This window comes from Hyaena hyaena, unplaced genomic scaffold (assembly GCF_003009895.1).
Source record: "Hyaena hyaena isolate Hyena2069 unplaced genomic scaffold, ASM300989v1 scaffold_91, whole genome shotgun sequence".
In the NCBI taxonomy this organism is placed as follows: domain Eukaryota; kingdom Metazoa; phylum Chordata; class Mammalia; order Carnivora; family Hyaenidae; genus Hyaena; species Hyaena hyaena.
The window spans coordinates 807,562-834,696 of record NW_024080725.1 but is presented as its reverse complement, the minus strand read 5'-3'; the positions used below and the strand labels follow the sequence as shown (position 1 = coordinate 834,696).

Genomic DNA, 27,135 nt, shown 5'->3' with positions numbered 1-27,135 from the left:
CTTTGTGTGGGTGCTAGAATGTCCCTCCACTGTGGCCACAGGCTTCATTCTTTTACTGGGACAGGAGGGTTTACAAGCTTGTCTCTAAAACGTGGAGAATAGGAAGCTTGGGCTTGTTGTAGAGGAGAAAAGTGTGTGTGTGTGTGTATATAAAGTTATAAGGAACAACATGCTCTTTGAAAAGGCTGTAAACTAGAGTGCTGTCATTCTCCAGTGTTGCATTTTTACATTGTTGGACTTGCTCAAAATGCTCATATTTTCTAAATGAAGACCTGATTCGTAATATTCAAATATTCAATATTAGGACATTTAAACAAATCAGGAATTTTCCTCTTGTAGTTGGAAATCTATTAGAATTGTTTCTTGTATTAAATTTTTTTTTAAGTTTATTTGGAGAGACCAAGGGAGCAGAGCAGGGGCAGAGAGAGCGGGAGAGAGAGAAACCTACGCAGGCTTCCTAGTGCAGAAACGGACATGGGGCTCGAACTCATGAACCGTGAGATCATGACCTGAGCCAAAACCAAGAGTCAGATGCTTAACCAACTGGGCCATCCAGGTGCCCCTGTTTCTTATATTTAAAACATGCGATCCAACTTGGCATGTTAGAGTTACATAGTTGGGGCTTATCTGTCCAGTTGAACAATGTATTTATTTAAAGAAATAAAGTTACTTTTGAATGTTTCTGGAATCTGGCTTTATATATTTTCATCCAAGCCATAACCATTCTAGTTAAGGACATACTATATTCCTCGGGGATGATTCTTCCAGGTTTCCTCTTCAGCTTTAATAACCAGGGCGGCTAATACATTTTTACAGACATGGTTTTAAAACTGCAGAAACACTTTACCCCAAAGCCCTCATTTGTGCTTTATCCAGCTTCCAGTCATTTTTCTCATTTCCCCATCTGCATTCTGTTTTCTGTTTTCTATTCCTCATCTGTGGGGCTTATAAGCATCCCTGGACCAGGGACCCACCCATCAGTTTTCCAACAACCCAGCAACCCAGCTGCAATTTTAGTCTCCTTCCTCAGCCAAAGGAAGAGTCTTCCAACTCTCTTAATGAACTTGATCACAAAAGGCGTTTTCCCCAATTTTCTACTTTTAGAGACTTCTTGATTACCAGGTATCTGCAGAAATTTCTTCCCTTTATTACAATAAAACTGTCTGGATACCTTCCTGTGAGAGCTTCCTGTTTGGAGTATAAGCTCAGTTTTTGCTGAATGAATGAATGAATGAATGTGCAGTGTAAATAATTACCATAATATGATTTATGGTTATTAAGAAAATGTACTTTTGTGTGTATTATGGGGCTGTTTGTAAATTCAGAATAATTCCTATTGAAAAGTTTTAAAATAAAAACTTTAGGGGCACCTGGGAGCTCAGTCAATTAAGTATCCAACTTCAGCTCAGGTCATGATCTTGCAGTTTGTGGGTTCAAAGCCCTGCGTTGGGCTCTGTGCTGACAGCTCAGAGCCTGGAGCCTGCTTTGGATTCTGTGTCTCTCTCCTCTGCCCCTCCCCTGCTTGTGCTCAAATAAATTCAAAAATAAATAAACATTAAAATTTTTTTAAATAAAAACTCTAATTTCTTCTGCTTTAAGAGTTTGGAAATCAGATAGCTACTGTTTTTAAAAGTTTAGGAGAGGAAGAAGTCATACCCTGAAAGAAATTTTATAAGAAATGTGCAAGATATTTGAGAAGAAAACTTCAAAATGCTAGTGAGGGTTATTCAGTTGTCCAGATCCACTGAACTGAACTCCCCTGAAGATCTTTGCATTTTATTTATGTGAAATTCTACCTCAATTTAACAAAAAAATAGACAAGCCAAAAGGGATCCAACATAAGACTTAAATGGAAATGCTTAGGGTATTTGGGTGGGAAGACGCACCAGCTTGAAGATCTCTCTTTTCTCTTCGTTAAATGTGTAAATTTAATGCCACCCCAATAAAATACAGTGGCAGTTGTGTATATGTATATGAATTAAAGCTGATTATCATACTAATATGCAAAAAGTAAATAAGAATAGTTAGGAAAAAGAAGAGAAAGAAGAGTGGCCGACCCTGATATATATTAGCCGTATGATTAAAGTAATTAAAACAGTGTGGTAACTGTCACATGAAATGTTAGTTCAACGGCACAGAGTTAAAAGTCCAGAAATAGACCCAAATATGTATAAGAATTTAGGTATAGTCAGGGGCGCCTGGGTGGCTTAGTCGGTTGAGCGTCCGACTTTCGCTCAGGTCATGATCTCGCGGTTCGTGGGTTCGAGCCCCGCGTCGGGCTCTGTGCTGACTGCCAGCTCAGAGCCTGGAGCCTGTTTCCGTCTGTGACTCCCTCTCTCTCTGACCCTCCCCTGTTCACGCTCTCTCTCTCTCTCTCTCCTAGAAATAAATAAAACATTAAAAAAATTAAAAAAAATTTAGGTATAGTCAATATGATCTTTCAAAGCTATTGGGAAAATATGGAAGGTTCAGGAAATATTACTGGGACAACTGGGGAGACATCCAGAAAATGGTTAAATTGAATTCATATTCTTTTCCTTATGCCGAAGTAAATATCCATTGGCTTCCTGGCATAAGTGTGACAGTAGAGCCCACCGGTGAGAACGGAGATGGAGCAGATTGAACGTGTGTAAATCAGTTGTTTGGCCGGGGGATGGGTACATGGAAGGTTTGGGATGCTGTTCTGTATACACTGTATGTTTAAGGTTCTCCATAAAGAAAAGTCTAAAACAATGAAATTGATGAACACATTTAAAGAAAACATGAAATTTTAGAAGAAATCTTAGAATGAAGGTCTTTCTGAGTAAGGTACAGGAAACCCAGAAACTGTAAGGAAAATGGCTAATTTTACTTCATGTATTTATTCAACAGGCATTCAACACCTTTTACTAGGAAAAAAAACATTATAAGAAAAATCAAGGAGGGACACCTGGGTGTCTCAGTCAGTTGGACGTCCGACTTCAGCTCAGGTCATGATCTCACGGCTTGTGAGTTCAAGCCCTGCGTCGGGCTCTGTGGTGCCAGCTCAGAGCCTAGAGCCTGCTTCAGATTCTGTGTCTCCCCCTCTCTCTGCCCCTCCCCCACTAATGCTCTTTCTCTCTCCGTCTTTCAAAAATGAATACACGTTAAAAAAAAAATTAAAAGAAAAGAAAAATCAAGGAAGGAAGGAAAATTAGAGCAAATTTTCTAACATACTACAGACAAGGCCTAATTTTCTTAATATATATATCATATATATATTATATATATATATGATATATATCATATATATAATATATATATAAAACATTACAATTCCATTAAAAATTATCATTTGAGAGGTATCTGGCTGGCTTACCCAGAAGAGCATGTAACTCTTGATCTTGGGGTTGTGAGTTCAAGTCCCACATTGGGTAGAGAGATTACTTAAAAATAAAGTGTTTTTTAAAAAAATTATCCTTCGAGTTCATGAAAGAAACAAATATTTATGACTTTACTCAAAGTAAATACAAATTAAGACTGCACGTAAGCTTCATCAGTTAGGTTGCCAAAGATCAGACGGTGTTGATAACAGAGGGGGTGTGGGAAACAGGTACTTTCTGCGATTGGTCGTGTTCCAAGGTTGAATGGTTTTAAGCTATATTTTAAGAGAACAAAGCAAAGTGTTAGCATATAGCATACAGTATGCTGTTATTTGTTTGACAAAGTTTGCACGCGCTTTTCTGCCTGCATGAACATACACAGAGGCAGTCTCTGGAAGGATATACCAGAATTAGCAGAAGTTATTTGGAGGAGAACTAGGCACCTGGTAGATCGGGATTGGAAGGAGACGCACTTGACACTCCATCCATATGTACTTGGAGAATTTTGTATTGTGAGTATGCATTACCTATTCTAAAATGATTTTTTAAAATAACACCTCTCCCTCCCTCCATTTAATCTCTGTGCTCTGGAGGTCAAGCCCCTTGCTCTCTAGTAGGTAAAGTTGTGAACTGTGGAGCATGGCTTCTGGGCCTTCTCTTCTGGCTGCTGGAGTGACCTCTCTGTTGACTCTCCTTCTTAACCATATTCTAGAAATAGATTGTGTTGCTAAGCAGCTTCATTCTGGTTGACAAGTGGACTGTGCCTTCAACTCTGTGTGCTTTTTGGGGGCAGATATCAATTCAAAGTCTTCTCCTATAGTTATAATATTTAACTGGATTTGTAAAAAAAATCATTGGAGGACAGACTCATCCACTGCCACCTGAAACCTCATCGTGAAAGGTTACAGTTAATATGACATGGGATCAAGTTACCATGACTTGGGAGCACATGTTTACTAGGTAGGACAAGGTTTTTAGATACGTGGAGGTGAGCTTGTTTCTTTCTGAAGTCAAGATGGTCAGAGCTCAGGCTTCAGTTCCAGGTCCTCTGGGTCTGTTTCTTAACCTCTCTGTCTCCTGGAATACTGTGAGGATGAGATGATGATGATGATGATGGTGGTGGTGATGAGGATGGTGATGGTGGTGGTGGTAATGATGATGAGGATGAGGATGATGGTAGTGGTAGTGGTGGTGGTGGTGGTGATGAGGATGGTGGTAGTGGTGGTGGTGGTGGTGGTGGTGGTGATGAGGATGATGGTGGTGGTGGTGGTGGTGGTGGTGGTGGTGGTGATGATGATGGTGATGGTGAATATGGTGGTGGTGATGATGAGGATTATGGTGGTGGTGGTGGTGATGGTGGTGGTGGTGGTGGTGATGGTGGTGGTGATGAAGATGAGGATGATGGTGGTGGTGGTGATGAGATGATGATGATGATGGCGATGATGGGGATGGTGATTATGGTGGTGATGAGGATGATGATGGTGGTGGTGATGGTGCTGTTGGTGATGAGGATGGTACTGGTAGTGATGATGAGGATGGTGGTGATGATGATGAGGATGATGGTGATGAGGATGATGGTGGTTGTGGTGATGGTGGTGGTGGTGGTGGTGGAGATGATGAGGATGGTGGTGGTGGTGATGGTGGAATACTGTGATTCCTGGAATACTGTGAGGATGAGGTGACGATGACGATAATGACGACAGCAACAACAGAATAGCAGCAGCGAACATGGAGAGTCTTTGCTCTGTGACGGACACCGTATTGATGGTTTTATCTCATGTCATCCTCACCTCAGGGCAAAAGAGAAGATTCATTCCTCTTCCCTTTTCTATAAAGGGGGGAACTAAGTCTCAGAGAGGCTGTGGAGTCTGTTGAGAGCACACAGCAGGGCATTGGTGGAGACCACTTTTTAATCCGGACTCGGCACCAAAGCCCTGTGCTCCCCTAGCCCCTGTGGAGCGAGCGAACGTAATGGGTGCTCCCATCTGTGTGCTTCTGCCCTGACAGTGATGGGAGCGGCATGTGACTTCGCTTATTGCCGTGACCCAGAGTAACAATCCTGTGTCTTCGACAAGTCTGACCAAATACAAAGAAGCACCTAGAAGTACTGATATGATGCAGGTTTTCTTTCTTTCCAGACGAATGAGCTCGTGTTGAGTCTGGAAGATGACGACAGACTCCTGCTGAAGGAAGACAGCACGCTGCGAGCCGCTGGGATTGGTGAGCGAGGGGGGCCCTGCGGTGCTGGAGGGGCGCTCACTTACCCAGCCTCTCTGCTGACGCCCGGGCTGATGATGTTTGGATAACTCAGCGCAAAGCAAATGCTACCCTCGCTGCTCTTTACACTCCCTGATAATTATTCAGAGGAGGACGAGGGTGATGTACATTCAGATCATTTGACTGAGGGCAGGAGATAGCTGCTCTCCAAATGTGCAGAATGCAAATAGTTCTTCTCGGCAGGTATGCTCAGAATTCTGCCGAGAGTTATTTTAAGTGATTGACAGGTTATTACTCACTTAATAACCTACTTATTCTTATCAGCATCATTTGAACTGATGGCTCGAGAGAAACGGACCTGGTAGAACTAATGTGGAATAATGAAGTAAGATGTTGTTTGTATAAGGTGCAGCGCAGTTTCTTATAGGCTTCCGGATCACTCTGGGCCTGCCGAGCCGTGGAATTTCAAGCAGGAGCCTGGTGTGTGCGGTTGGAAAGGGGCCCCACTTGGCTCTTCAACCTACAATAGGCATGCAGTTGTTTTAAAGAAATACCGTGTGACATGTTTTGTGACCATTAGATGTCACTGTAATTCTGTGTATATACACCTAAGGATTATCTGGCCGTAGGAGTGAAGATTTTCAGAGTGTAAGCAGTTAAAGGACTCTGCCTCTGACATACCTCTGTGGTCAGTGGAAATAGCACCGATCACACTTCCTTGATAATTATTTGCACGTATTGGGTAAGGGGTACTCTAAGTGAGGTCCCTGTTAGGAAGCTTTATGTTTTTTTGGACAGGTGTTCTCTTGAATCATTTTAGTGACATATGTCAGGAATTCAGTTTGAATGAGCTGTGTGGTTGAGGCAAGTTCCTGACATCGCTTCTAATTTAAATAAGATTTTGAATAACATGTTACAAAATCTTAGACTGACTTTCCTTGTTTGTTGACACTATTACTAGATTAAGTGTTTTTTCATATTCTAAATAGGGACGATTGCTATTGTTTGAAGACACCGTTTTTATTTTGGCATTTATTTCTTCAAATGCTATTAAATTACCACAGCAAGTGGCACTGGTGTTATTGACTCACGCAGCACCTAGAAGTTAGCCCTGCTTGTTGGTAAAGCATCAAGCTGCAATTATTATAACAGACCGGTGTGATATTGATGTACGGATTGAAAGCTTCGTGGAAAAGATCAGAAATAAACTAAAAAAAAAAGTAAGAGTTTGCCACATGATAGAGTTTTGACATCTCAAAAAAGTGGAGAAAGAGTGGATTCGTTGGAAAATGATGTCAAGCCCATTGCCAAAGCATTTGGGAAGATAAAATTTAAATCCTTATATCAGCCTTTATTCCAAACTAAATTGTAGATTGATTAAATGTCTCAATGTGAAAACAAAATTTTTTTAAAAATGTAGCTTAGTAACTGTATAATCTCGGGGAGAAGAGCTCTCTCCAAGCATGACTTTGAAGGAAGAGGGATAAAGCTGGGAGAAATGATAGATTTGACCAGGTAAAAACTAAAAATTGTAAACAGAGTTAAAGCAGAAACACCGAACTGTGAAAAACTACTTTGTATATAACAAAAAAGTTATTAGTCTGAATGGATCAAAAGCTCTTATAATTAGCTTGAAAAAGATAAGTCCTACTGATGGAAGGAATGGCTAACATAAAAATAGTTCTGCCTTATTAGTCCTGAGAGAAATACACATGAGGATAGATGCTCTTTTATGTAGTAAATACCAGTCTAGTGGTTAAGAATTAGACCCTGAAGCCAGAGTGCTTGGATTTATGACCTGATCTGCCGCTTACTGACTGGGTGACCTTGGACAAGTACTAATTTATTATTTTTTACTTTTTTTAAACATTAAAAAACATGTTGTTTATTTTTGAGAGAGAGAGAGACAGAGCATGAGCAGGGGAGGGCTAGAGAGAGAGGGAGACACAGAATCCAAAACAGGCTCCAGGCTCTGAGCTGTCAGCACAGAGTCCGACGCGGCGCTCGAACCCATGAACCGTGAGATCATGACCTGAGCCGAGGTCGTAAGCTCAACCGACTGAGCCACCCAGGCCCCCTGACAAGTAGTAGTTTCAAGACTAGCAGGCCTGAAGAAAAGTGGTAGTATCTCAGAGAAGGTTGGGAAGTGGATACTCTTTTGTACTACTGTTGGCAATGTCTATTACCTCTAACTTCCTGTAGGTCAATTTGGCCAGTAAGACTTTCTCACTCCTACACTTTGTCCTGTATCTGTTACCAGGCCAGCGGGAGTATGCTTCCTCAAACTCTGTGACTCCCTGGAAGTTGAGATGTGCCTTTAAAGGGGTGGTGGGGTTAAAAAATATATATATATATTTTTTATATAAATATTTTATATAAAATATATATATTTATATAAATAAAAATTTATATAAATGTATATACATATACATATATATATATATATATATATATATATATATATATATATAGCTCGGTTGGTTAAGTGTCCAACTTTGGCTCAGGTCATGATCTCGCAGTTCATGGGTTCGAGCCCCACATCGAGCCCTGTGCGGACAGCTCAGAGCCTGGAGCCTGCTTCTGATTTTGTGTCTCCCTCTCGCTCTGCCCCTCCCTTGCTCAAGTATGCTCTCTCTCTCTCTCTCTCTCTCTCTCTCACTCTCTCAAAAATAAATAAGCAAATAATAAAAATTTTTAAAAATTCAGACTCATGTAATGAACACCTGTGAAGGTCAGCATCCAGTCCATCTTTTTGTCATTCTTGTTTTAAGGCCATAGGCCTTTGAGGAGAACCGGATCCTCTTCACAGGCTCCAGGGTGGTACAAGAACCTCGCAAACCCACAGCCCTGCTCGGGGGTGAAGCCAGGCCCAGCCTGCCGTGGCTTTCCTGTCCCCAGGGGCCCTCTGTGTTGCCTGGGGCCGTGTAGCTGTACCCCTTGGGGAAGGAGGTGACGACCCTGGAGAGCAACCAAAAATTCCAAGTGGAAGTGAAGTTGTAAAAACGACACCTGAAGTATGTGACTCCTCTAGGGAATTTCCCCTCCCTCGGTGCCATGTCTGGTTAGGTTTTCAAAACGTTTCAGAGAAAACTTCGAAGTCATCACCCTCGCTTTTTACCACTTGATCTCTCTCTAGAACTGTCACTTTGCCATCACAGCCGGTTGCCATGGGAATAGTGCCAATGTAACAAATCTATCATTATGACTTTTCTGCAGAATTCATGAAAGGGAACGAAGGACTGTGAAGGGAGGAAATTAGGGGAACAAACTTATTTGAAGATCCCTTTTCTCACAGAGAAATTCTCCAGCTTCTGCTCTGGCTTTTCATCTGCATTGCAGACCCCGATTGTATATTCCGCGCCTGACGTCAGGGCCAAGTTTCGCTTGCGGACTCAGAGCTAAAAAGACAGGAGCCAAAAGATTTGCTTTTTGGAAGGAAGAAGAAAGCTTTCCTTAGAACGGTTATTTGTAACTTAACGATTGCTACCTTGTTATTAATGGTTGTGGTTTTTATGCATTGGTTCCCCTATGTGGTAAATTTGCACGTGAGTATTCTGGGAGTGTTATCTTATCCCTTTCCTTTGGCGACCTTCTACCACTATCATCCTTTGAATCCTCTTAGGAAAGAAAAATGGGGGCCGGGTAACGCTTTTCAACCAGTTGTGTTTTGCTGGAAATACTTTAAAACAAGATACGGTGGGCCACGCCGTCAGTGCCGATCTGAGGGAAGACTGTGTAAAATCAGATCCCGTCATCGTTCCAAAGCTCCCTGGCAGTCTGATTTCCTTTTGCGGGTCAGCTCTTGCCTTCTGCCCACCACCAGACCCCTGACTTTGTGCCCGGCACCTTCTGATGATCTCAGATGTGCAGCTGATACTGTGGGATTCTTTGGCTCCCCTTCTTCATGGGGCTCGTGTTTGATTTGTGTTTCCTGAAGGTCTGCGTCCCTTTCGAGTAGTGGCACCTTAGGGCAGACGTGCTTTCCTCCCTTGACAGCGTGGGAAGGGGGCTGTTCTTCCCTTTAAACATCAACACGGTGATAGGCCGGTGCTCAGGGAAGTGGGTGGTAGATCTGGACTGTTCTGCACTCTTGACCCTCCCCTCGCCGTTGTGGGAATCCCAGGCCTGTGCGCCGGCTGTCAAAGGTCAGATTTATTTTTCTGTTCGCTTTCTTCAAACCGTAGTTTGAAATCCTCTCTGCCAGCTGATTTCAAAACAAACAAAAAAAACTCCAAAGGAAACAAAAAACCAGACTCTTTTTTTTTTTTTTTTTTTTTTATTTCTAGGAGAGAGAGAGAGACAGCGTGAGCAGGGGAGGGTCAGAGAGAGAGGGAGTCACAGACTGAAACAGGCTCCAGGCTCTGAGCTGGCAGTCAGCACAGAGCCCGACGCGGGGCTCGAACCCACGAACCGCGAGATCATGACCCAAGCGAAAGTCGGACGCTCAACCGACTAAGCCACCCAGGCGCCCCTAAAAAACCAGACTCTTGAAGCAGACATGAAATAAAAACCACTGTGCTTGGGAACTTTCTGTCGGGTCCCTTTGGTGCAAAGTTAGAAATATAACAGCTGTGAGCACAGTTTTGAATGATTTGTAGGTTGGGATTTTGTGAGCCTTGGGAGCATAAGATATATTCCTGGACTAGGAGAGAGGGTAAAACCTTGGTCCTTTTGGTCTCCAGTTGCTGCAGAAACCAAACCTGGTTCTTCCTGTATTTTTTTTTTTTTATTGTCAATAATCTGCAATGACTGTCACATTACTGACTGCCCCGATCATTAATTATCTGTGCCACAGAGTCAGTGCACAGGTCTCCATGTTGCCGGTTTCTGTGCCTTATGCCTGCTCGGCACTGACCAGCACAGGCTAGGGAGTTTCAAACTGTGCCGTAAATCCTCATCCATAGGTGAGTTTTTTTGAAATAAGCTAGTTAAGGAGCTTAAGTAGATTGCCTTGACTTTCTCTTGAGATTTCACATTCAAAATTGGCCTTTCTCACATTCTTTTCTTTCAAGTCATCATTATTTCCCTTTTAAGCACGTACGTACACGGTGTCTGACCTGTTTGGATGCATGACCTAGTCATTCATTTCATTTTCAAAGTTTGAGTGTCCTGGCTCGTGTTTATTTCAGCAAACTTGAACGTCCGTCTTAAAATGGCGCGCAGTATTTGAAGGTTCTTACTTGATTTCATTTGATGGGAAGACAAAGGATGAACTGGCAATGTATTTATTGGATTTTAGATTCTACATTCATTTCAGATCCGTTTGCCAAGGCTCTCTTCACCCCAGTGCCTTGTTGCCTGCAGCACATTTAATTTAAAATCAGGTGCCCTGGGGGACTGGCACACAGTAGCCTTCCCGAGGGTTCTTCTGAAGCCATTTGAAATAGAATTGGGGAAGCAAGAGTTTAAGGGACAATGATGCGAAAGGGTGATTATGTAGAGGTCTTGAAAACCTTTTGTAATTTGTTTTCATTTTAATTGACGGGTAAATTTGCAGCATCCGTAGAGGAGCTCATTGTCTCAAACATTTCCAACAGAATTTTACAGATTTTTTTTTTTAAACATTCCATTTTGTTTGAGGACCAGGTTACTACAGCTTGAAAAACATTTTATGTCTTCTTTCGAATGTTCCCAGTAACCCGTTTTGAATTTGTGTGTTGTTTTCCAGTTTCCTAAGGTTATCAGTTTCACCAGTCTGAAGTTTTTGAGTTTAATCCGTTTGTCAGTCTTGTTTTTGTTTGTTTATTTGTTTGTTTTGTTTTAAGAAAAAGTATTCATCTGAGAATAGAATCTTGATCTTAGGAGGATCTCATTTTGAGCCTGTGTTATAAGAGATGGCATACTTTAGATAACTAGTGAATTGATCTAGAAGTTTATTAAACCCGAGAAAACCTGTGTGTCAAAACAAAAAGGCTTTGTCAATCCCTTCTTTACATCAGCTTATTCTGAACCTGTTATTACTGTACTGAAAAGCTAACTATACGACGCATTCGTTTCTCTAAAGGGGTACAGATAAATGTCAACTGCAGTAAGTGAAAATCATAATTACAGTTAGTGTGTATTGAGCAAAGTGCTGTGTGGGCAAAGCACTATGTAAAGTTCTGTATGTAAATAGCACATCCTAGATAAAACTCTGCATTGTGATTAGTAAGAAGAGCGTGCTTTTTGGCTCATTCTCCATTTGAAGGATGATTAGAATCCCTTGCAGGTGATACAGGTCTACCTTTGGGCTTGTTTCACTTCAAAAAAGGAACCTCCAGGAGCTTTTTATATAAAGGACAGACCTCAAAACATCTTCCCTTTGAATACCGAATTTTCCGAAGCCCCCTTTTCAACATTTTACTGATTCCAAGTGCAGTCTTTTCGCCATTTTTTGGAAGGCAGCTATGCTCACCACTATACCACCAACGCAGACTTTTCGCCATTTTTTAAAATGCTGTTTTCCTATAAAATGTAGTTGTACGTGAGCCTCCAGTTTGCCCTTGGTTCAGTTGTTTATAGCCCCTCCTCACAGATTCTAGGTTTCTCTCGGCCCACCTCCCAACCCCCACCCCCAGGCTCATTGTGCCTGGATTGCAATCCAGTTTTCATCAAGGTTAATTTTCATTTAATCTCGAAGATGCAGTAGGACTGGAGTGAGGACCTGAGCCTATAGGTATCTTTATTTTCTCCTTTCAACATTTCTGTATTTTCTGTAATGAGCATGGGTAACTTATGATTGAGAAACAATAAATTCGATATTCTTAAGACCAGCAAAATGAAAAAAAAATTTTTTTTCTGAAGTGCCATGCTAAGCTCCTTAATTTCATTCTTTTGTGATAAATTCTAGCGATGAGATGAGTTTGGTAAACTAAGAGACCCGGGGGTGTTAATCCCTGGCATCTTTCCCTATTATCCTATTTATTTGGCTTGAAGAGTTTTACTTGTCTGTTTTGAGAGGGTATGTTAATTGAGTGATCAGTATTCATTACAAATAATCTTGTCTGTTTTCTTGTTGAGATTCTGAAGGCCCTTTTGCTCTTTCTGTAAAAGCTGAGCAGACTGTATTAACTTCTGGTTTAATTTAAAAAACGAATGTGGAACTTGTTGGCACACACCTTAAAGAATTGCATGTTTAATAATTGGAAGGCTTTCCATCAGATTTGTCTCCAGTCTGAATTAATAATGTTGCTGACTTATTGTTTTAGAAGACGGAGTCCTTGACCTGCTGGGTTGAAAGAATGTGACTGCTCTGCCCCTCTGTGGGTCCTTTAGCTGTGCCTTATCCCCTGTGAATAATTAGAGGTGTTTGAAGGTATTGCGGTAGAAGCCAATTTGTGTCTTTCACTTTGCATATTGTTGAAGCCTCATGAATTAGTCATAAGCAGGCAAAAAATTAACTTCTTCAGACACATATTTTGATGGGTCATGAGGGAGAATGTAAAGTGATCTGTAAAGTATTCTACTGATCCTCTAAGTATTAAATTATTATACCTACAGGCTAATTTCAGAGACAGAAAAAAAAGGCCTTCTTCCTCCCCCTTCAGTAACTAGGCAACAAATTTGGGGGGAAAAAACGTTAATTTTTCTAGGACTGATAAAAGGACTATAACATGAACACTTTTATGGTTTCCTGGAAACCAGAGTCTTGTACTAATTCTTGTTTTTAGTTTTTTTTTTTTTTGGTTATTTTTCTTTTTACTTTTAAATTATTTGAGTTTGAAATTCTTACAACAGCAAACAATACTTCTTGTTGATTTGATGAAATGTGAAACCAAACAAGTAGCTCATTTTTCTCACTTTAGGCATCTGAAACACTGCATCAGAGTAATACGGATTTTAATACTTGCTTAAAATCTAATTTTACATTAACATTTTTTTCCATTGTCTTTTTTTTTTTTTCCAGCTCATGAAACTGAAATTGCATTCTTCTGTGAAGAAGATTATAAGAACTACAAAGCTAATCCCATTTCCTCCTGGTGAAAACCCTTTGGGGGCTTCCTTTTTGCATACCTGTCGTAAACTCTTTACTAGTGAGGTTTTTGAAATTGACAAATAAACTTAAAAAAATTAATCTCAGGCTGTGCTCTTTGAGCTGAAGTCTATCGTGTTTTCTCTCTCTGCAGGTCTGCACTTTTTCTTTCTTTCTAGTTGTAAAATAATATATTTATTTATGAGAAAAAAAATTTTTTTTAAGTGAAAGAAATGGGTATCCAAAACTCATCATGGAATATTGGTTCTCTAGTCTGAAATTAGGGATTATTTGGGTGGCTTGAATGTTGGGTTCTTTAATGTTTTTTTTTTGTTTTTTTTTTTTAATTTATTTCTAGGAGAGAGAGAGACAGCATGAGCAGGGGAGGGTCAGAGAGAGAGGGAGTCACAGACTGAAACAGGCTCCAGGCTCTGAGCTGGCAGTCAGCACAGAGCCCAACGCGGGGCCCGAACCCACGAACCGTGAGATCATGACCTAAGCGAAAGTCAGACGCTCAACCGACTAAGCCACCCAGGCGCCCCGAATGTTGGGTTCTTTAAAAAGATTATAAGATGAGGCACCTGGGTGGCTCGGTCAGTTAAGCGTCCAACTCTTGATTTCAGCTCAGGTCATGATCTCATGGTTTGTGAAATCAAGCCCCATGTCAGGCTCTGTGCTGACAGCAAGGAGCCTGCTTGGGATTCTCTCTCTCCTCACCCCCCCCGCCCCTCCCTCATGCAGATGTTCTCTCGTATGTGCCCACTCGCTCGCTCTCTCTCTTAAATAATAAATTTAAAAACAATTTTTTTTTAATTTTTTTTTTTTTAATTTTTTTTTTATTTATTTCTAGGAGAGAGAGAGAGATAGCGTGACCAGGGGAGGGTCAGAGAGAGAGGGAGTCACAGACTGAAACAGGCTCCAGGCTCTGAGCTGGCAGTCAGCACAGAGCCCGACGCGGGGCCCGAACCCACGAACCGCGAGATCATGACCTAAGCGAAAGTCTGACGCTTAACCGACTAAGCCACCCAGGCGCCCCTAAAAACAATTTTTTAAATAAAAAAAGAACAAATGACTGAGGTCATTCTGTTCCTTTTGTATTTTTCTCCATGGTTTCTACTAGAGCCTCTGTGGATTGTTACTGGTTTGGGTTTAGCAGAGATGATGTGTTTCTTATGAGAGGTTTTCTGATGTAAGAGGGTTTCTTTTCTTTTCATATTTCAGCCCACACAAATAACATGGCTGATTTTTTTCCCCCCTGAGCTGTGTTTCCTCACTTCAGGAGCAGAATATAATAGAACCAAACCCATTTCTTTGGAGAGAAAAGGTACAGGATGTTTGCACTTAGGGAAGAAAATCATTCATTGAGAACAAGTCTAAGTCATGGAAGGTACATTTTTTTCAGAATAATAGCATACTCCGGATTCCCGATAATGGCCACTACCACTTCCTGAAGAGTCCTGATTTCGGGGGGGCCCCTCGGACAGCATGTGTATCCAATCAGAACTCCTACGAGGTTGGTGGCCCTAGAATTATCCCGAGAGCCCTTAAGTTTTGCTAGTAGGACAAAATGGTTCCTTGTGGTAGAGGTTAAAAAAATCAGCTTTGAAAGTCTGGTTAACATAATCAAAATGGGGTTTTGGGGGGCTTTGTTGAAAGATTTAGTAGAGCCTTGTTTAAAAGAGAAAGTTGATTCATGGTTTCATTCATTAAAAAAGGGCTGAATGGACCCATGACCCCGGCTTCTGGGGAGTTAACAAATAAGACAGAGTTTTTGCCTCAGCAAGGAGGGAAAGATGTCTAAGCAAGGGATTTTAATACAATAGCAGTGGAAGCTGCTATGGAAGTATTGATGACGGGGTAGTTAATTCTACATTCTGTGTGGGATTGATTTTTATTTTTATTTTTATTTATTTATTTTGAGAGAGAGACAGAGAGAGAGAGAGGAGAGGAAGCCAGGGAGGGGCAGAGAGAGCGGGAGAGAGAGAATCCCAAGCAAGCCCGACACAGGGGCTCCATCCCACAAACGGCGAGCCGAAAACAAGAGTTGAACACTTAACCGACTGAGCCACCCAGGCGCCCTGGGGTTAATTTTTATTTTAAAAGAAGTATCAGTCAAGCTTTTTCTTAAAAGATTGAATAGGAATTTTTGCTTAGTAGAAAATAAGGGAAAAAGCTTTTAGGAAGAGGGAGCAGCATATGTAAAGGCAAAGTGCTGTGGAGTTGCAGATTTCGTGTGCCGGCGTGGAAAGCCCTTGCACCAGAGTGGAGGAACATAAGGCCAGAAGGGAGGTTGAGCGAGGCTTTATCTATCACGCTAAGGAGCTGGAGCTTTATCTAGAAGGCAGTAGGGAGCCAAGGGAAAGATTGAGACAGATAGACTACAGGACTAGATTTGTGTTTTAGAAAGATTTATGTTTTTTTGATTTTTTTAAATTTTTTTTAATGTTTTATTTATTTCTAGGGGAGAGAGAGAGAGAGAGACAGCGTGAGCAGGGGAGGGTCAGAGAGAGGGAGACACAGATTCTGAAGCAGGCTCCAGGCTCTGAGCGGGCAGTCAGCACAGAGCCCGACGCGGGGCTTGAACCCACGAACCGCGAGATCATGACCTAAGCGAAAGTCGGAAGCTTAACCGACTAAGCCACCCAGGCGCCCTGAAAGATTTATGTTTTGACAGCAGCGTCTAGAGGGCAGAAAGATGGTTGTCGTGGGCCGGGCGAAGACGAGAAGGCCTGACCTCCCCGGCATGGCACAGGGGAGGGAGAGGGGAGGAGACTTGCCTGCCAGAGAGCGTTGACATTTGGTCACGCGTTACATGGCAAGCGGCACGTCAGGTGTTTTTCCTATGTTACTACCTCATTTACTTTTTACCACAGCTCTTCAGTCTTGACAGTATCTGATCTATTTAGGATAAAGAAGTTGGGGCCCAGAGACGTAACGATGCAGTCGTGTGCAGTGGGATTGTAGCTGCACGTATCTTGAAGTCCTGACCTCGCCCTGTCAGCCCTGTGGCCTCCGGCTAGAGGTGTGGGGTGGAGTGACAAGTAGAGTCCCAGGACTTGGGGAGGGCTGCGTGTGGAGGGGGTAGCAGAAGGAGGAGTAGGGGCTTTGGTGAGTCTCGCCGGAGTGAGTGGCTGGCTTCATGGCCAGGACAGTTGACCCAAATAGGGAGTTTAGTGAGAAGAACAGGTTATAGCACATTCCATTTGCTCATTTGGCAAACACTCTGTTGACACGCAAGTTTTTCTTTTCTAAGAAAAATGAAGCCTATCTTTTACCTGTGTATTTTCTTTTTTAACAAATAATACAGAAAGATGCATGCAAAACCCTTTATTTCAGTGTGTATTTTCCTTCTTAGACAGTTACATATAGTCCTAAACACAGGTGAGAAAATCAAAACTAGAAATATATTATGACTGCGGTGCCCGGGTGGCTCAGTCAGTTGAGCGTCTGACTTCTGCTCAGGTCATGATCTCACGGTTCGTGGGTTTGAGCTCCGCATCGGGCTCTGTGCTGACAGCTGGGAGCCTGGAGCCTGCTTCAGATTCTGTGTCTCCCTCTCTCTCTCTGCCCCTCCCCCGCTTTACTCTCTCTCTTTTTCAAAAATAAATAAATTTTAAAAAATGATTTAGAAATATATTATGACTGAAGAGGGCTTCTGCCAGGAATGGGCGATTGGTTCAAAACTACAGAAAACCTATCAAAGTAATTCACAAAATCTGTAGATTAAAGGAGAAAGAAATTATGCTTCTCTCAATAGATACCCAAAAAGCATTTGATGACCTTCAACCCTGAGCGGGAAGAGGATGTGCCCTTTACTTTAAAAAAAATTTTTTTTAATGTTTTATTTATTTCTGAGAGAAAGAGAGAGAGACAGCGTGAGCAGGCGAGGGTCAGAGAGAGAGGGAGACACAGAATCTGAAGCAGGCTCCAGGCTCTGAGCTGGCTGTCAGCATAAAGCCCGATGCAGGGCTCGAACCCGCGAACCATGTGATCATGACCTGAGTCAAAGTCGGATGCTTAACCGACGGAGCCACCCAGGCGCCCCAGATGTGCCCCTCACTTAAAGAAGTTACCCACAGAGAACCTGCCTACTGGAGAAGTGTTCTAGACAGACCTAGTAGAGAGGATACAGGACCAAGATGGCGGCTGTGGCCGGGACTATTCAGAATTGTCCTGCGGGTCTCTTTGTAGACAGTACAATAAAAGTGATAAGGAGCGCAGATAGTGGAGAGCAGGAGGTAAACCATCCCTTTGCAGACAACAGGATCCCAAGCAGAGCACGTGACACATTAGGAGACGGAATAAGAGACTTCCAGAGCACCCGATAACGAGCCTACGGGGACCTGTGCACACAACGTTACTAGAAAATATAAAAGACCTAAGTGAAGAGGGATCACCTGTTCATAGTTAGAAGCGCTGGTGTCGTAAAGACAGATTTATACTGAATCTGTAATTTAGTGCAACCTCCATCAAACCCCAAAGGATCGATTTAAAGATTTATTTGGAAAAGGAAATGTGCAAGAAGAGCCAAGATGAACTGAGAAAGCAAAAAGAAAGGGGGATTACGTACCAGGTGTCAAAATATGTTTTAAAGGTGTAGTCATTAAAACAGCTGGGGAGTGATACGGAAATAGAAAAAAAAAAAAAAAAGCACTAGAATAGCAAATAGGGGTGCCTGGGTGGTTCAGTTGGTTAATCATCTGACTTCAGCTCAGGTCATGATCTCGCGATTCATAAGTTTGATCCCCACATTAGGCTCTGTGCTGACAGTTTGGAGCCTGGAGCCTGCTTCAGATTCTCTCCCTGCTTTGCCTCTCTCTTTCTCTCTCTCTCTCTCTCAAAAATGAAACAGTGAAAATTTTAAAAAGAAAAGAATAGCAAATAAAACTAATGTATAGGGAAACATAGTATATAATAAAGGTATTTGTAAGAGAAGAAGGATATTTAGCACCTGGCTTGGCATTAAAAAATGATTTAGGGTCCTGCTTCCACCATTCACAAACATTTCAAATGGATTAAATCACTAGGCATGAAAAACAAGATGATGAGCTTATTAGAAAAAAGTATGGATTATATTTATAACCATGGAAAAGTCCTTAACACACAAAATACAAATACTTTGCTAAATAATTTTCTAAATTTTATATATCTCTATGAAAAACTAACTCCTTCCCCCCACCCAACAAAAGGTTGAAAGATGAACAGGAGGAACTACTTGCACTTATTAAATTTTTTTTTAATGTTTTTATTTTTGAGAGAGAGAAAGAATGTGAGCAGGGAAGGGGCAGAGAGAGACAGGGAGACACAGAATCTGAAGCAGGCTCCAGGCTCTGAGCTGTCAGCACAGAGCCCAATGTGAGGCTCAAAACCACCAGTTGTGAGATCATGACCTATATTTGCACTTATAGTAGACAAAGTATGGGACTCCTGGGTGGCTCAGTCGGTTAAGTGTCTAACTTGATTTAGGCTCAGGTCATGATATTACACTGAGTTAGTGAGATCAAGCCTCGAGTCCAGCTCTGCACTGATAGCATGGAGCCTGCTTGGGATTCTGTCTCTCCTTCTCTCTCTGCCCTGCCCCCTCTCTCAAAAATAAACATGACAAAAAATTTTTACATAGACCAAGGATTCGTTTCCAGAATCTGTGAATGACTGTTATTATAGTAACTCCATGAGAAATGGACAGACATGCAGCAGAAGCACACATTTTATGGAGAAGGAGCTCATGAAAAAGGAAACCTGTACGACTTATAAACATGTAAAAAGGTGCACATCCTATTACTCAAGGAAATTCGAAACAAAAAGATACATTTTCATCTGTCAAGTTGGCAAACAGTAAAAAGGGTTTGGCAATAAATATTGGCAGTGACGTGGGAGTAGAAATCCGTGTATAGTCCCTTAGGTGTGGGATCTATTAAAATAACAAAAGTGCAGTTTCCACTGAGCCAGAAGTTCTACTTCCTACAGTCTGTCTCAGGGAAACACTCTCATGCTTGCAGAGGAAGCATTTATAAGGGATTCTGCTGCAGTGTTATTTGCAGTAGAAAAACACTGTAAACAACCTAATTAAAGTCAATGGCAGAGTAAACAAAGGGCAGTGTATCCATAGTCTCAACTACTTAATCTGAACCAATGAGGGACATATGTATTATTTGCTGACACGGGACCATCTTCGGGACAGCTTGTGGATGGAATTGCAGAGGGACTCAAACTGTGATGCCATTTGTTTAAAGGGACAAAATACTACCGACAATGTGTGCATATATATGTACAGATACATGAATATACACATTGTATATTTATATATACATATGCACAAAAGCATATACATCAAACTGGTAACTCTGATTACCTCTGGGGAGGGGACTACAATGGAGAGGTGAAGGTTGTAAAAGCCTGTAATATTTATACGGAGATTGTATTTGTGTTAAGAATTAGTAATATCTAATACCTGTATAGAAATCAAAGGAAGCAGGGGTGCCTGGGTGGCTCAGTTGGTTAGGCGGCTGACTCTTGATCTCAGCTCAGGCCTTGATCTCAGGGTTGTGAGTTCTGGCCCCACGCTGGGCGTGAAGCCTGCTTAAAAAAAATCATTTTAAAAAATTAAAAGAAGCAAGGGGGAAGAAAAAAACCCATTAGGCAGTTGCCATTAATCTCCATTTTGGCATATTTCTTCTCTGTAGGGTTTTTTAGTGTTTCTGACCATTTTGGTATGTTTTACGTTATACAGGTAACATCTGCCTGTTAAAAGCAACTAACTTTTAAGGTAAAGTAAAAACCCCCTTCTTCTAAGCTCCTTCCTCCACGTAGCCTGATACCTCATACTTTTTTCTGCGTATACCTCATTACTTACACACGCATTCCGAAGCATTGTTATTTGATGTTTAAAATGTTCTCATTCTCTTAAGTACGGTTGAGGAGTTTCCCTTTCCTTTTGAATCATCACTATGTGCCGGACACTGGATGTGTTTTAAGTATCATCTCATTAAGTCTTCAAGTTGGAAAGGACTCGGAGCAGCCCCCTGTGTGGAATGAGAAGACAGTGCCCCCCTCACGGAGTTTGGGGATTGGGTGAGACATTGCCCCCCGGGCCCCTAGGACCCAACACAAAGGTAAGCGCCCAGTGTCTTACGATGCTTATTATGAGCGCTGCAGTAGCATCAACTTTATTTTGGTACCAAGAACCTTGATGCTGTCAGACATGAAGACACTTGCCCAAGACCTAATATCCGAGAAGTCGAAGAGCAGGTTTCTTTTGGCTCCAGACACCATACTAAGCCAGTCTTAGGAAACAAGGGGCGTCTGGCCCTCGGAGAAACACGGTAGCAAGGGTGTCGACCACAGGCCAGGTGACGTTGCCTCTTTGTCATTGGTTGGCACCCCTTCTCCATGGTTCTGTGCCCTTTTCAGTGTTCTTGTGCCACAGGAACGTATAGGCTCTGGTCCCACTAAACAGCCAGGTCTCGCTGTGTGTGCATTTGAGGAGCTTTTTCCTTAGTAAAGCTGTTCCACTTGCCTTTTCTTCCTGCCTCTTCCAGACGCAGGCAGGAGATGGGGTGCTGTTCTCACCTCACTGGGACACCCAGAGAGGTGGCTGTGCCTGGGCCTCTTTGGAAAACTGCCTCTGCCCGTGCAGACGAGGAGGGGGTGTCTGAGATTGTGGGCTTGCACCTGCAGCGGAAAGAGAAGCGTGAGGATGACGGTGCTTGAGGTACCAACCCCTGTCATCCATCCTTCGTTGTGTGGGCCTGCGTGCTGGGGCCGGGGCTCTGGTTCCCGGTCGCTCGCTGCATCCCTCATTTTCCTCAGAACGCTTCTCATTCCTCAAGTTAGCAGAAGTCACCCATGTTAGCAGCATAGTTGCGTAATCGGCTGGAGGCTAACACTTTGAGCTCCACCGTCAAGGTGGTGGGTCCTGGGTTCCGGAGGCCTGCGCAGCACCCATCTTGCACATTGGACCCACACCGTCGAACTCATTGCCACCCTCCACCTTTCACTGTTTATGGGAGGGGAGTTCGGGGATAGGGGAGAACACAGTTGTGTCGTTCCCTCCATCAAAGGAGGTCTGTTTATTTGATGAATCCGACCTGACACCAGGCTTCCCCACCAAGCCGCCAGTGTGCACTTGGAGTTGGCCTACTTACATTGCCTCCATATAATGGCCTTTGCAGACTCACTTTTTGATCGCTGAGCCAGCGAGAGGATTATGTCGTGTGCACACAGGATTCGTGTGCTGCTGCTCCGGCGTGTGGTTCTGGAGAGCAGTGACCCTGCTCTGTCGGGTGCTCCCGGCACCTCGCAGAAGTAGTCAGTGCGTGATGTCGTTGAGCAGGTAGGAGACTCGAGGTGGAGAAAACCCAGCTCAGGTCCCAGATAATGTCACAGGGCTTTTGGTTTTCGCCTCGTTCCTATTAAATCTGATACCCAGGGGAAGACGCCACTGCCAAGGGTGATGTCCCTGTGCTCAGAGCACATGGAAGATTCTGGTTCTTTACCAGGGCTAAGGCGAGTGGTAAGGAAGAGGAGCGATGAGGGCATCTTTCCCCTCTGTTTCTCATGTGGTGGGAAGTAAGACCCAGAGAGATCAAAGGCTCTCTCCTGTCCTTCAGTGCTGAATTCTGTTTAGCAAAAGCCAATTAATTTCCTAATCCTTGCCCTTCCTGCTCCCCATAACTCCCAACTCTGCTCCTAATGCTGTCAGACTCTGCACTGCCTACCTCCCCACCCCCGATGCAGACGCCTGCAGGCCCATGGCTGTGCCCCTCTCCCCTACTTCCTTCACCATCTGAGCTCCTCGCTCACCCTTGCCTCCCCAGTACTGCTCTGGGGCTCTCAGGCCACTGCCCAGCCTGACTGCCATGTGCTGATCACATACTCCATCTCAGCCACCTGCTCCCATGGTCACTCCTCAGCCATGGTCATCGTCAGTAACCACACCCCCGTATACAACACGGTCTTCATAGCCATGCCTCCCGTTCGCCAACCACAGCCTCATGCCCTTCCCTGCCTCTCCCTCCAGTGCCCACCTCCTCAGCAGTTCTTCAGCCTCACCGGGCCTCGAGTTCACAACCCCTACCACCGTTTCACTGTCCCTCCCCCTCACCTGAGATTCTCTGGTCCTCCTCGGTCCCCACTGCCCCCCGGGATTAATCCCACCCTGTGCCCGAATGGCTGCATGCAAACATGTGGACTGACCAACCTTTGGCTCGTGAGTGTCAGGCTCCAGTAAGTTCCTAATGCTGCCCTGCAGGTCCACACACCCCCGGTTCCTTTGTCCTCCAGGGGAGGCCCTCGACCCTGGCCCTGACCCCTCTTCTTCTCGGTGAGGGCTGCCCCCGCCCCTGCTTCCTATTTCACTGAGAAGACAGAGGCCACCGGCAGGTGGCTCGCTCCTGCTGCACTACCGTGTCCCCCTGCTTGTGACGGTGGTGAGCCGGCAATGCTCCTTTCTGAGTCTGTCCTCCATCCAGGCATCCCACCCAGCCCCCACCCTTGAGTACCACCTGTGTGCTGTCCTCCCCCTCCTCCGAGTCATTCCCACCGGCGTGTGAACGTGCTGGGCTGTCGCCTATCTTCCCGCTAACACAGTCCCTTAATGGAATTATCCACACCCTCCTTTTCCCACATCTCATCTTCTCTTGAACTCTCTCCTGTGGGTCTCTGTCCCCATCGGTCTCCTGAGACAGCGCCGGTCAGGGGAACCACCAGTGACAGAGGAATATGATTCTCCGTGTTCAAGTTAGCCTGTCGGACACATTTGACACAGAACCAAGGACACCTTCCTCCTTGCAAACCCTTGCCTCTTGCATGTGGCTTCCCCGTGCTCTACTGGCCACTCAACCTCATTTCCTTTGCCCGTCCTTCCTCACCTCCTCCAACACTGGAATGCCGGGTCCCTCTGGCTTCTCTAGCTGCATCTACCCCCTTGATGAGCTCATGCATCTCACAGCTTTCAACACCAACTGTGTGCTGTGGACTCTTGATTTTCCCCCACAGCCCCGAGCTTCCCCCTGAGCCCCACGCTCGTACCTCTAACTGGCCACCCTACATCTCCAGTAAGGTGGTGAGTCATCTAATAGACATCTCAGACTCTCACAGTCAGAAAACAAGCTTCTGAGCTTTCTCCCCTCATCGGTCACCCCTCAGTCTTCCCCACCGAAGGAAAGAACTCTCATCCGCTTGTGTAGGCCAGAAGCTTTGGAGATGTTTTTCTTCTTCCTCTTACACCCCGTATCCGTCCATCAGCCAGCAGTGTTTGTTTCAACCTTGACTCGCTTTTTCCCCTGCTGCTTCCTGGTCCGAGGCACCACCGTCTCTCACCTAAATTATTGCAAGAGCCTTCTAACTGGGCTCCCCCCTCTTACTCCTGCCCGGCTACACTCCCCACCAGCAGTCAGCGTTCTAGACTGCTGACCGATTACAGTCTACATCTGCGTGTAAGCATAGATCACCATTCTTCAAGTGCAGAAGCTTCTAGAGTTTATCCAGTCCACACGGGTCTCCTCTGCTATGAAATGGGCTGCAAGAATCTGTAAAGGTTTGCTCTGAGGTTCTAGAACATAAATCCTGTCATGCTTTGCTCAGGAAAAAAGCCAATCTCTTGCTGAGATTTGCAAGGTCCTCTGTGATCAGCCTCTACCGTTTATGTGACTTCAATCAGCATCTCACCTCTCTCTCTCTAGCCATTTTGGGCTTGCTTCTCTTCCTGGTGCATGCCAAACACACTTATACCCCAGGGCCTTTGCACTTGCTCTTCCTTTTGCCTGCAATGCCTTTTCTCCTAGTTATTTTTGTGAGTTGCCCCTGTTTTTGTCAGGTGGCTGCATACATGCTGTTAAAGAAGACTTCCCCATTCACCCTACATAAAATAGCAAGTGCCTCGCCCCCTGCAGTGCTCCCTGCCTGTCTGACTGTAAAAAAAAAATCTTTTTCTGGTCTGTCTCCTGCTATTAGAATGCCTCCAGTGTATCGAACAGTCTGTGGCCCTTAGTTGGGGCAGCATAAATATTTCTTGAACGGATGAATGACTTTGAGATTGTATTTGAACCTTAAAGTGAACCATTACGGATTCTTGCAGCTCATTTCATAGTAGAGGAGACCCGTGTGGGTTGGATAAACCCTAGAAGCTTCTGCACTTGAAGAATGGTCATCCGTGCTTATACGCGGATATAGACCGTAATCGGTCAGCAGCCAGCAGCGCGTCCGTGTTTCAAATGGAACTGAGGAAATGAGTCTAAAAATCTCATCCGAGATTAGTTTTTATCGGTCTGATGCTGGGTGCTGTGGTACCTGCTGTTGTACCTCCGCCAGGTCCTTCTGTGCGTGCCCGGAGGCAAGCCTGCGCCCTGCGTGAGGGCCCTTTACCATCTGGAAAAAGCGCCGTGGTGGTTATTCACAGTAGGCAAGGTAGGTGTCCTAGACTGTCACTTGTGTCTGCGTGAACTGTCCGTGGGAAGCTGTACTCTGTTTCTGCGGAAACTGAACAGTGGATCCAGCAACCGTACAAATTATAGCAGGATCTCCCCCCGGCCCCCGCCCCCACTTGCCTTAAAGCAAAGTTGCTTGTCTCAAAAGCGAACTTGCGGTGACATTTGAAATGACACAAATTCAAAACGGCCACTGGTGCGCTTGGGCATGTATTGGAACTATTTCTCTCCCGGTGTTTGGTTTCGGCGGGCGTGGGGGAGTGGGGAAGAGGATGGGTTTTGGAGGCAGAGAGCCCTTGGTTGGAAGAATGCACACAGTGTCCCTAGTTGGGGGTGTGACCGTGGGCCAGCCACCCAGTCTCCGTGCGTCTCAGTTTCTTTCCCCGTTAAATGGGCATAATAGCTCCAACTTCACAGGAGGGCTCCGAGGTTTTGGTCAGTGCCTGGCACAGACATACTCTATTTTGGGGACAATGGTCACATTGGTCTTGCACAGAGGGAAGGTTTAGGCACAGAATGAAAGTTTACCCCACGTCAAACATTGGGAAGTGGGGCGCTTGGGTGGCTCCATCGATTAAGCATCAGATTCTTGATTTCACCTCAAGTCATGATCTCAGGCTGGTGAGATCGAGCCCCATGTAGGACTTAGCGCTCGGCATGGAGCCTGCGTAAGATTTTTCCTCTCCTTCCTGCTCCCTCTGCCCCTCTCCCACTTGCTCGTGTGTACAAGTGCTTTCTCGCTCTCTCTCTCTCTCCCTCACACACACACACACACACACACACACACACACACACACAAACACACATTGGGAAGTAAACCCAGACCTTTTCCTACAACTCAAATATTTCATACCGCTTGTCAGTTCTCTCCGGTCCACCTGTGCCTGCCAGCTCCTGGGACCCAGGGAGCTTTCATTTTCCACAAAAATCTTCCCTCCTGTTCCCTTTCCTTCGGTGCCTTGCCCTTGGATGCAGCCTACACTTGGTGTGTTACCAGCCAAATGTTTCTGGTACATGTCCTCTTTCTTCTGGTTGGAACTTTTCCCAATTAGGGTTCATTAACAACGGCAGAACCATTTAAACTTCCTTTTTGTAAGAATAAGGCCATTCCTTTCGGTGTTCTCTGGGCATAACTTGCTTAAAACAGGAACAGGCTGAGAGTGGTACAATGAACAGATGCAAAAGCAGATTCAGAGGTTGTTCAGGCAAATATCTTTGGGAAGACTATTCTCAGTACCCGTGCAGACTTCTTCAGTGGTCCTAATGCCTGGCTGTTAATCTCTAGATCCTGTAGAGCAGCTCTTCCTCCAAAACACACCTCACCTGCTGTTTTAGCAGGTATTCATTACAGACCAGACATCCAGGCAGCAGGTCAGGTGGTGGGAAATCAGCCTTGGACTCGCCGTCTGCCACCAGGTGTCAGCAGAGTCTGCCCAGGCCTCAGAGTCTCAAGGGCGAGAGGGCTGAGCATGCGTCAGTGACTGTGCTTTAGTGGGGAGATTTGTCCACTTGTCAGATCAGCCTGGAGCCCTGGAGCCCTTTAGCTGAAAGTCAAAGCCTCCAGCCTGTAAACGGTACGGAATGTTGTACTCCTGTTTAAAAGCAATCGTGGGATTGCTAGTGCCTAAAACTCAGATTTCTTTCAAAAGTCCATGCCTAATTACTTCCAAACCGACACCTCACCATAATCAGTGAGACGTCAATAATCGCATTTGTTTCTAAAGTGAATACCGACAGTGCATTAACGCTTTGGCAAGTGCCCCTGCTTATCTGTCGGGCGTTACTTTTGAAAGCTAAAGATTGAAGGTTGGCAAGCAAGTTTTAATAGGTCCTTTGTTCAGGCTTCCAAGTCTACTGCATTATGTGCCACTTCCTTTGTTTAGCTGAGCTTAGGTGCTTAAACAAATCCCTTTCCAAACCCGTGATGTTAGAGAAGACGTTGTGCTCAGCGGAGAGGCTTGGGAGCGATCCTTGGGCCGTGTGACAAGGTGGGTTTGCGGCAGGGCCCGGAGCTTTGGAAGCAGAGTGACTCCCACCTCAGGGCCGTGGCCGTGGCTTTGCACGAGGTAGTGCCTCGTCCCTTCTGGAGGCTGGAAGTATCACAAGTGACAAGGCACTGTTTACAAAAAAGCCCTGTGTTTGAGTAGTTTACAAAAAGCCCTGTGTTTACTTCTAGATTATTAAATAAAGAAATACAGCT

General features: G+C 44.3%; 1 protein-coding gene across 5 annotated transcripts in view; it reads left to right on the top strand.

The window, feature by feature from the left end:
• The window catches only part of CUNH2orf76 (chromosome unknown C2orf76 homolog), a 56,681-nt gene extending 43,070 nt beyond the window's left edge, over window positions 1-13,611 (top strand). For all 5 annotated transcript variants that reach the window (XM_039234882.1, XM_039234881.1, XM_039234883.1 and 2 more), the window contains exons 5-6: window positions 5,480-5,561; window positions 13,444-13,611. In XM_039234882.1, the coding sequence (XP_039090813.1) occupies window positions 5,480-5,561; window positions 13,444-13,520 (159 nt within the window). In that variant the 3' untranslated portion in view covers window positions 13,521-13,611. The remainder of the gene's footprint in view (window positions 1-5,479; window positions 5,562-13,443) is intronic.
• Window positions 13,612-27,135: the final 13,524 nt, after the last annotated feature.